The sequence below is a fragment of the Mus pahari genome, chromosome 16, assembly GCF_900095145.1.
Source record: "Mus pahari chromosome 16, PAHARI_EIJ_v1.1, whole genome shotgun sequence".
Taxonomy (NCBI): domain Eukaryota; kingdom Metazoa; phylum Chordata; class Mammalia; order Rodentia; family Muridae; genus Mus; species Mus pahari.
The window spans coordinates 55,715,126-55,726,107 of NC_034605.1; the positions used below are offsets into that span (position 1 = coordinate 55,715,126).

Consider the following 10,982-nt stretch of genomic DNA (forward strand, 5'->3'; position numbering starts at 1 on the left):
ATCACATGGTGACTCTGGTCAGGTTGGCATGGTCTGGGGCAAAGGAAGATGGTCAAGGAAAGGTTCCCCCAGGCACTGTTGAGAGGAGCCAGAAGGAAGAGCAGGTAGGAAAGTAGAAACCATTGGGAAAGAGCCTCAACTGGATTGAAACATGCCTAGAACTACTGAAGCACACCTCTAGGGGTGGCTGTGCCACCCCTGCCTGTCTATGAATTAATGAAGGGAATGAACGCATCCCTTGACGGAGTCTTAGTGTGATGGCATTATGGGAAAGTAGCAAAGGCGGGAGGGGGCCTGGCTGGAGGAAATGGGTCACTGAGTGTGGGGTTATATCTTCCCTGGCCCCTTCCTATATTCCTTCCCTCAGCTCACAGTCCTCCGTGAGGCAAAACAGCCTCCTCCACGGTACATTCCTGCCAGTATGGTTTTCTACCGAAATGCATGGTGGGCTCAAACCACCAAGGAATGAACCTTCTGAAACCACTAGCCCGAAAATAACTCCTTCCTTGTTTATATTACCTCTGTACAATACGGCCATTTTGTCACACATGAAAAGTAAATAACACAGAAACTGAATTCGGGGCAGAGGACACACAGGAGGAAGCACAAAGCAGCCACAGAGAGTGCATGATGGGATGGGGGGAGAAGATCAAGGGGTCAACCAAGTAAAGAGGTCAGCACAGGTCAGACACGCCTGCAGGCCAAGGTCAAAGTTCTATCTTTAGCCCAAGAACAAGGGGTAGCGGCTAACAGAAGCTGGTTCTGCGCAATGCACATACTCATAATCATCCTGGGGCAGGGCTGCCACATCTGGAGGCTGGCACCAGTACAAGCCAAGGGAACTGGAAAGATTCAAGACTTATCCAGGATGTGGGATGCGAACCTGATGACTGGACTGAGGGCCGGTTGCCCTGGAAGGCAGGGCTAGCAGTGTCTGCCAGGTTTCTGGCTTCAGCAACTAGCAATGTAAGAGACACTTCTGGTGCGACAAAGACCTTAAAATGTACGTTCACACAGTTTTCCAAAAACTCTGACAGTGTGGTGGTCTGAATAGCCTTGGCTCATGGGAAGTGGCACTATGAGTGGGTGTGGCCTTGTTGGAGTGGGTGTGGCCCTGTTGAAGGGTGGACTTTGAGGGACTATGCTCAAGCTCTGCCCAGTGCAAGCCAGGATGTAAAACTCTCCAGCACCTTGTCTGCCTGCAGGACGCCATGCTTCCGGACATGCTGATAATAGACTGAACCTCTGAAACTATAAGCCAGCCCCAAATAAATGTTTGCCTTTTAAGAGTTGCCTTGGTCAGAGTATCTCTTCACCGCAATAGAAACCCTAAGACAGACAAATTCGTTTAACAAATATCAAAATCTAAAAGTACAAAGACCAACTAGGTTTATATGTACCTTACACACAAGCCAAAGGCAACGCCCACCAATCAAGGCGATGGGCCACACTGACAGAACACCAGCAAGTGCTAGAAATCCTGTGACCACCTCTACTATCAAAGAGAAGAACCTGACAGGCACAGGGCCCTCTGACTAGAAAGCAACAGACACAACCTGTAAGACTTCAGCTCAATGTGACAAAGGACACCAGGGAAAACCGAAGCTGACATCAAACTCCATGAAAACTGAGTCTTCAAGCAAAGATGAAGAACAAGATCAGGCCCCACTGCCACTCGGCAGTGCTGAGAGCCCCGGGAAGGCATCATGGCAGGAGAGAGACAAAGAGCATGGTGACTTCAAGATGGGAAAGAGAGAAATAAGATTATGTCCACTGACAGGGGAGAGGGTCCCTGTAAAGGAAATCCCACAGAGCCCATGAAAAACCTACAGAGCTAATTAATGAATTCAGCAACATTTACATTTGATACATTAACAGTGAATCTTCTAAAAATAATTTTGGAAAATAACTCCACTGGTAACAACATCAAACCACAGAACAGGAACTCCATCCACTTTGTGTTCCAGCATTAGACATCATCACCTAAGGTGTGAACACTAAAGAAACTGGAAAAGGTTGGAGGATGAATTAGTGAACTGAGTATTCGGATGCTGATTTCAGATGCTGACCGTCCTGTTGTCATTACTATAAAGCATCTCTTGACTCAGTATTTTGTAAATCATTGTTCTCCATCACCTGACTGGTCAAAAAAAGAGCTGAACAGCCTGTAGTTGGGCAGGTGAGGAAAATGCAGGATGGGAAGTGGGAGGGAGGGAGAAAGGGTCTCAGCTGGGACCCAGAGAGTTGCCATTTGGGACACAAATGGAGGAGGTGCCAGAGCAGGACCAAGATGGCGGCAGGTACGAGGCCAGCTAAGAAGCTGCCAGGCAGAAGGCCAGGCCACCATATTCAGGTTAGAATAGCTCAGAATCTGCCCTGCTTTCGTGCCTGGAGCTTATTAATAAATGTAAAGGCCTCTGTGTCATTCTTCAAAGCAAGGGCGGGCATAGACGAGCCGTACATTTACAGGAAAATGAACCATCGTTAAGTCTATCAGAGAACTAAGAGCTGACATGACAATTGTGGCGTACCTCAGCAGCGCCCCACAGCATGACTCTCCAGGAGAACCAGTGCTGAGAGAGGCACAAGTACGAGATGCAACAGCCCAGGAGCTCAGTGTAGGCAATGTGTGGTGCAATGAGCCTCACTGTCAGCTGGACTGAGGCTCGCCTAAGAGATCAGCCATGTCAACCTGTGAGTGAGCCTCTAGAAAGGATTAACTCACGGGAGAAGACAGCAGGAAGCTACACCATCGGTAAACTGGGCCATCAGTAAGGCACTCCCTGCTTAATGCCTCCGTGTGGACTGAACCCAGGGCTTCCCTCATGCTAGGCAGTGACCCCACCAGCTGAGCTGCACCCCAGCTCCCTTCACTTACATTTTTATAGACAGTTAGGGATCTCTTTTGATACAAAACATAGGGAGCCTGGTGTTCCATTTTGTCTGAAAATAAGAACAACAATAATAAGGCAGGAAACACAACCAGAAATGCTGTGAGTCACAGCGAGAACTCACATCGGCTTTAAAGTCTTAATCTTGGTGAAAGTGCCTGAAAACGTGGCATCCTTCGACAAAGGGTTGTCCTCTCACAATCAAGATGTATATTTTTACTTAAAATTTTTCCAACTTCGATAACTTAATCACTATTAATAAAAAAATTAGATTAATAAGCCAATCACTGAGAAAAATGCTGACAGAACCTGACAACCCAGATAAAACCCACAGCCTGGAAAATGCTCTGAGGTGGCCTCAATCCACTGCTTCGGAACAACACGCCGAGACAGGTCCGGCAGCTGGGATTTGTTTAGACTTAGAGTGCTTGGGTGTTTTACCTGCGCATGTGTGCACATGGGTGCCTGTTGTCTTGGATGCCACAAAAAAGGGTATCAGATGCCCTGGAACTGGAGGCTGTGAGCCGCCATGTGGGTGCTGGGGATAGAACCTGGGTCCTCACAGCAGCAATAAAGGCTCTTCACCTCTGAGCCATCTCTCCAGCCCTGTAGCTGCTTTTCTAACAGGCATCTTAGAACTTAACAATTCCTTAAAAGAGAAACAAAGCCAAAACAACAAACACACAAAAAGCGCCACTACCATAAAAAACATTCTTTGGTTGGTTGGTTGTGTTTGATTTTGGAGACAGGCTTTCTCTGTGTAGCCCTGGCTGTCCTGGAACTCACTCTGTAGACCAGGCTGGCCTTCAACTCTCTGAGATCCACCTGCCTCTGCCTCCTAAGTGCTGGGATTAAAGGCAGTGTGCTATCATCACCCAGCCAAAAAAAACAGAATGAACATACCATAAAAAATAGCCCAGTGGGAAGGGAGCAGAAAGGAGACATTCCTAAAAGCTGTTTTAGGGGAAGACATCACATTTCAGAAACAGCTAAAAAGGAGAGCCCAGAAGAATAACCAAATGACTGACTTTTAGCACGATTTGGGCAATCCACACTGGCAGACGCTTCTTACAATTCTGAAAACCAGAAAAGTAGACCTGAACAAGTTAAATTTGTTCTTACACAGTAAGTCAAAAGCTCGTACACAGTTCCCTCACATCCACTCAACGCACCCTGATTCTGAACACAGCACTGCTAACCCCACCTGAAAAGTAGCAACAAAGCAAAAACCAAGAAAAGACCAAAACCAGAACAAAGGCTGAGGAGGAAGGAGCCAAGCCATCACAGGGAAACAGCAGTTAGGGTCCAGGCGTGTGAGGGAGGCACTGACAAAAACCACTCTGGTCATCAGAGCAGTATCAACGTGCAACCTTCAAAGGGACAGCAAAAGACAAGACCTGGGGATTTCCTCCAGAATGCAGCAGCCTTAAGTCGGTGGGACAGAGGGAGCCAAAGTGCTAGGATAGCTGGGTACCACCTCATGGGAAAAGCAAAGGACACACACGTACATCTCAATACAGACCGAGAGGGTGGAGCTGAAGGAGCCCTGAACACAGCAACAGAATATACAAACATGATAGACAATGACGCAACCTTGTGAGTAGCCACTCTGTGGCTCCTGAAGCCTGCCTTTCTACACACCCCCACTCAGTCTGATGCTGCTGTATCCACGGTTTGCCCTGTATAGGTGGCGGACTCTTCCTTCAGCTTCTAGAGTGAGTTTTTCCCGTGGTGCATTTTGTCAAATGCTTTTTCTGAGTGTGCTGGGATAACTGTGGTTTTTCTTGCTTAGTCTGCCCCAGTGGTGAATTACTTTAAATGCATTTCAATAATGACCCACACCTGCATCCCCAGAGTAACTCCCACATGGTTGTGGTAAGTAGTTCTTTTATGTATAGTTTGATTTAATTTGTTTCTGTTTTATCTGTGGCCAAAATGACACAGACTTACACCTAAATACAGAAGGCAAGGATTGAGGGTGAAGAAACCCGTGAACAAGACAAGAGAAAGCACAAACGTGATACAAAATAACCAATCATCTCAGAAGTAACTTCAGGCTTGAAAGACCCAGAGACCCAGGTTGGAGAAATGGCTCAGTGGGTGGAACACTTGACCTACTCCGACTCAGCCTCCCTGAGTTCATGAACTTTGGTCCAGCACCAATAACAGGCAGATGGATGGATGGATTAATTGATAGATGGACAGGTAGATAGACACGGTGATCAGAGTGGATAATAAGCAAGACTTGGTGCCTAGCTCTAAAGATGCATTTGTTTGTTTTAAGATAAATCATGCTGGCCTGGAGCTGGAGCAGGTATACTAATTTCAGAGAGCTGAATTCAGAGCAAGGCCCAGCCTCCCAAAAGAAAGCCTTCCACAGTGCAGGGATCCCGCTCCTCTAAGACATCATCTCCAACGCGCTTGCACCCATAGAAGAACCAAGAACCAACGGAGCTATGTTGAGAAGAGACAAACCCACGCCCGACAGCACTGCAGACGGAAACTCACTTCTACCAGCAGACAGGCCCAGCTGCAGCTCACTGACTGCAGAAGCTACACCCAGTCACAGCGGAGCTTTCTCAAGCTCAAGGGAACATTAGTAGGACAGACACACGGGGGGGGGGGGTGAAAAGACCTTAATACACGCAGTAGCCCATTCCTGTAGCCCGGGCACTCTGGAGGCTGAAGCAAGACCTCAATTCCAGGCCAACAAAACTACGTTAAAAGAACAAGGACAGCAAACTAAATGCAAAGGAAGGGAGAGGCAAAAAGCACCAGAATCCACGACACTGGGAACCAAAAATCAGCACAGAAAGTGTGTGTGGTGCAAGTTTTGGTTTCTTTAAAAACCCAGTTATATTGTCTTGGTTTAATCCCAGGTGTGGGATATGTGCTGCTTCAGTTTATCCACAGCCACCAACTATGATTGTCTCGTGCTCTAAGAGGGCCATGACTTTTGCCTGCTGCAGACAGTCTAACTTTGAGGATTCTGGAAAGAGAATAAATACCAGAGTCCCGAGAGGGGCGCCAGTGCCCCAAAGAAGGTGGGTGCTGCTGCCCCTGTATTTGCTATTGCTGGGCTGCTGGATATCCTGACGATGAAAATTGCACTTGCCCCAAGGAACCCAATGCCTTTAATCAGCAAGAAGTAGTCTATCTTGTTAGCTGAAAGCGGTCTATGTCCCCTTCCCCCTCTAAGCTTTCTCTCCCACCTAGTGTTGGGGGTTGGGAGGGATTATGGTGGAATAAAAGTTGGAAGGAAGAAAGACATAAAAGAACCCAACAAAATAATAAAACAAATATACCAACATATGTGTCTGTCTGTCTGTGGAACCAAGGCTGCTGTCTCTCATCTAAACCAAGAGCCAGCCAGCTTTGGCTAACCCAGCTCTAGGATTCCCTCTCTCTGCTTCTAACACGATGAGATTACAAAACCAACAGCCACTAATCCCAGTGGACATTTGGATAGCTTCTGACGGTCCAGACCCCAGTTACATGCACACAGTAAGCACTTCACCCCCTGAGCCATCTCCCAGCCCCTTAAAACAGTGTTTTGTCTTATTTTGTTTTAAGATGAGTACTTTGAAAAGCCTCTATGAAAGACACATGAGCGATTCTCAAGTCTCTATGAAAAACAGAAACAGAAGGACCATGTCCTATCCCAGTCTACAAGGTTAGCACTAAACTGGACAAAGATTACAGGAATGGAAAACTAAACACCAGTATTTCTCGTAAATATAGATGCAAATAAAATATAAGCATATCAAATCCAACAATACATAAAAACTATTTATCCCAACCGGTTGGAATTTACTTCCAGAGATAGAAGTGGGGGTCATTACTGAAAGGCATTTAAAATAATTCATCACACTAACAAGCTAAAAGCAAGAAAAGCCAAGATCATCCCAAAAAAAGTATTTAGCAAAATTCAACAAGATAAAAATGAGCTAAAAATTCACTCTACAAACTCCTCACTCAACTGATAAAGGGCAAAACAAATGTAGGTACCACTAGCATCAGCCTGAGTGGGCAAAGTCTGACAAAGCTTTCCTCCACAGATCAAGAGCAGCCAGACGAGGCTCCAGCCCTGTAACTTAGCAAGAAAAAAGGAGTGAAGACCTTCAGAGAGAAGCAAAGCCACTCAATGTGCAAATGACATGCCGTATATGGGAAGTATACAAAGTATCAAAACAAAGAAGAGAGGCTATCCAAGCACACAATACAACGCCTCCAGACAAAACTCCCAGGGATTCCTACACACCACCGGCAAGGAGTAGCTGGAAAATGAAATTAGCAAAACAATTTCCTTCCTGACAAGAGAAGAAGCAGAAATGTCAGTCAGTGCACACAAACTTATGGAAACAAAATGGTTTTGATGTGTCTTGGGAGGGGGGGAAAATGAAGTGTCCCGTCGAAGACTAAAGGATTTGAGTTTGATTTTTTTTTTTTTTTTTTTTTTTGGTTTGTTTGTTTTTTAATGTTCCAAGAGCACTTGCTGTTCTCAGGTCCTGAGTTCGGTTCCCAGGACCTACATCAGTGGCTTGAACCCAGACACTATAACTTTATTATTAGGTAATTCACATATTCATAAAATGCACGGAAATATATCTTTTTAGTGCATAGAGAAAGGTGTGCTAGCAGATGCCTGCCATGTCTACCAGCCTCATCTGAATGAAGCTGCAATAAGTAAAGGCCATGGAAAGGTTTCAGTGAAATCTCTCCACAGATCTTTGCATCCAGACGTGAAGGATGAAGACCATGCTTTAAGAACCACTGCTCTGGTCACTTGCTTCTTTGTTCTGTCTGCCAGAAATTACTCCAACAGTTTCACAAAGACATCTTTAAAATGGGTCACATTACAGCCCAAGTTTCTGGGGCAGGGAGACACCAGTCTGGGAAGTGCATGCAGAAACCTAAACAGAAAGGACTGCAGAAGGGCAAGCTTAGGTGAAGCTGTGGGGTGTGTGAGCTGTGGCCCAGGGGTGGAGAAGACCTGCGAGCAAAGAACTCCCAGCTCACCAATGTGAAGAGTCACGTGGGAACGGGGTGGCTGCAGCCAGGAGACCAGGGGGAAGGACTAAGAGGGCACTCTGCAAGCTGAGCCAGGGACCGCTAGGCTACTCTAAAACTAAAAAGGATGAACTACAACGTAGAAGTATTAAGTGCTAGGGCTCTCTTCGAGGCTCCGCGCTGCAAATCACAGACACAGCCCTGACAAGAGCTGCAAGCCTCCTGCGTTCTGCGTGCCCACCCCAGTCACCACCTAGACCTCACCAACCCAGCCTGGGGCTTCTTTGCCCCCAGAGGGTTCTCACCGTCCTCAAAGGCTGCGAGTGTCACATTTTGGACTCATCGCTCTGACAAATGTATCAGGAGACTATTGAGAGTGCGATGTCAGAATCCACTCCCACTCAGACCACAAGACCCACAGCAGCCCCTTCCCTCTCATAGACCACCACCACACACCCTACTGAAAAACACTGGGATTTCTCACCAGAAGTGAGTTTACATCAAAGGAGATACTGATGGACAGACAGACAGACACACACACACACACACACACACACAATCCTGCTGAGAAACTACGCCTATCCTTCCTCAAAGATCTTCGAGAGACCACAGCGCCTGCTTCATAAGGCCTGACTCCACTCTTCAGATCTCCCTCAACGTTGTCTGTCTCTGGTACCAGGGCCTGAACTCTCCTGAGTCCCTGCCATGCTGTTTGCTGTCTGTCTGTCCATGGCAAGCTACTAGTAACTAAACCAGTGACAATCTGATTCAGTGTCCCTGTATCACCCACCTTTCAGAGACTCCATCTGCAGTACCCTGGCCCTCGCATCTTCCTCTGAACTCCTTACAAGTTGGCTCAGAGATAAAAAGAAAGCAAAGCCTGCACCGTCACTTCCGCCAATCCTCAAAGGATGCTGGGTGGGTCTTTAGGCCAGGGGGGCCTAATTACTGATATCTGCCTTCAAGATAAACATTACAGTTTATCGAAATATTAAATAATCTTCCGAGGGCTTTATCTTGCCCTGCAGTCCAATCAAATCCCAACTTAAAAGACTTCCAGGAAGTTCTGTGTGAACTTAACACACAAACACACACGAACACACACTAAAGCACATACATACAGCCAACAGTGCGCCCAACCCCTTCATAAGTAACACACCCCCAGAGCGTATAACGTAACGGAAACGCCAGCAAAACTGAGCTTACCCCAAAGCCTGGCATCCAAGGCTTTAATGATTCCAGGCCTCTAAGGTCCCAGCTTAGCCTCCTACAACTCTGTCACACCATACTTGTCTTCTGCCATTTCCCAAATAAATATCTCCATCACTTTGACCATTCGACTGTCTCAGAAGGCTTGAATGAGCAAGGAACAAAATGACTCCGCATACTTCTGAGCACTCTGCAGAGGCTGCCCAACCGTCAATACACAGTAACCTTCCCATCTCCACAACCACCTCATCGAGTGCCCATCATTCTGCTTGATCTATTCGATGGGTGGAGCACAGGGAACTTTGCGTCAGAACTGTCAGTGGCTTGTTGCCTACAGAATGCTTTGGAGTAGACACTGTGGCTCAACCCTGTGATCCCAGCACTCTTAAATCTGGGGATCTTAACTTCCAGGGCAGCCTAGGTTATAACTGTGAGAGATAAACCCTGCAGGCATTTCGGGGTTCTCAACAAGCCTTGAAGCAAGCGTCGTCTGACCTTCAATACACAGGAGAGCTTCTAAAAAGACAGCTGTCCTGACTTATTTTCCACTTCTTAACAGATTACAGCACCCTATAAATGGATGTCAAAATGCAGTGAGTGGTCCTCTCGTCCTTCTTGGGCAATACCTTCTTCCACCTTCTCCATCACTACAGTTAAGCCGACACTGCAACTAAAGGGAACTCAATATTCCTCTGCATCTTACCTTTTCATAGCTCTCTACCCTTTGTCGTGCACTAATATATCTGTCTCCTCCCACGGAAATAAGCCCAAGGGCAAGATGAATAGCCTCATTATTTACCCCCACGGAGCTCAGCAAGGCAAAAAATTTAAAAAGCGTTCAAAATTCTTTAAGTGAAGTGCAACAGCCCCCCCCCAAAAAAACTAACTCTCCGAGATAATATCTGCAAAAGGATGCTTCTAATTTAAGCTTCTCTCGGATAATAAGAAGGCATCCCCGCTGCAGCTCCTACAACTCTCGCACTGACGCCTGGGGTAGCAGAGAGCTATTACACAGCAAGAAGCAACCCTGGCCCTGTACTACAACGCTCCGCATTGACCTTGGCTGGAGAGACCCCAGGCGCGAGCCTCACCGCCTTGCAGGCTGAACCCGGAGGGCCACCGTACCCTCGGGGCCGCAGTGACAGCCGGGGCGGACCTCCGCGGCCTCGCCCGCGCTTGCCCGCGGCTCACCTCGGTTCTCCTCCTCCAGGTGCCGCACGCGCAGCTCATCCTCCGTCTTCACCTCAGAGCCGTAGCCCCTCCTCGGGGCGGTACCCCTAGCCCAGGCCGCGGGGCCGAGCCGCGCGCAGCACGCGGCCACCAGGCGGACGCGACCCGTTCTCAAGGCGCCCAGAGCGCCCGGAGCCGCCGCCGCCATGTTGTATGTTTACAGCGGGCGCCCGCGGCCAGGCTCCGCCCCCCGCTTGGAGCCGCGCACGCACACGACAGGCGTCCGTCGCTCTGGCCCCGCCCCTCGCCGTCTGGCCCCGCCCAGGCCCTCTTTGACTTGGCCGCCTGGGTAGCATTAATCTTTTGCCAGCCCAGAGAGGGCAAGGCATCTTTAAAACTGTGGGAACGCTTAAATTAAGGGGACCAGAGGGTCCTGGCTCCCTGCACTTGGTCCATAGTAGGTTTGTGACTGATCATTCCGGCAGGAAGGAAGATACTCGAAAGACAGACCCTTGTTCCCCTCCCCTGTATATCATCAGATTGTTGAAGTCCACAAAGTCTTTTACATCAGGAACTCCCACAAGGCAGTAGTGGCACAAGCCTTTAATCCCAGCATTTGGGAGTCCGAGGCCAGCCTGGTCTTCAAAGGGAGTTCCAGGACAGCCAGGTTGTATACAGAGAAACCCTGTCTCAAAAAAAAAA

The 10,982-nt window shown here is 48.0% G+C and overlaps 1 protein-coding gene across 1 annotated transcript in view; it reads right to left on the reverse strand.

Moving 5' to 3' along the window:
- Positions 1–10,524, reverse strand: part of Auh (AU RNA binding methylglutaconyl-CoA hydratase) — a 93,957-nt gene extending 83,433 nt beyond the window's left edge. Inside the window, exon 1 of the mRNA XM_021215674.1 lies at positions 10,302–10,524. Coding sequence (XP_021071333.1) covers positions 10,302–10,488 — 187 coding nt within the window. The 5' untranslated portion in view covers positions 10,489–10,524. The remainder of the gene's footprint in view (positions 1–10,301) is intronic.
- Positions 10,525–10,982: the final 458 nt, after the last annotated feature.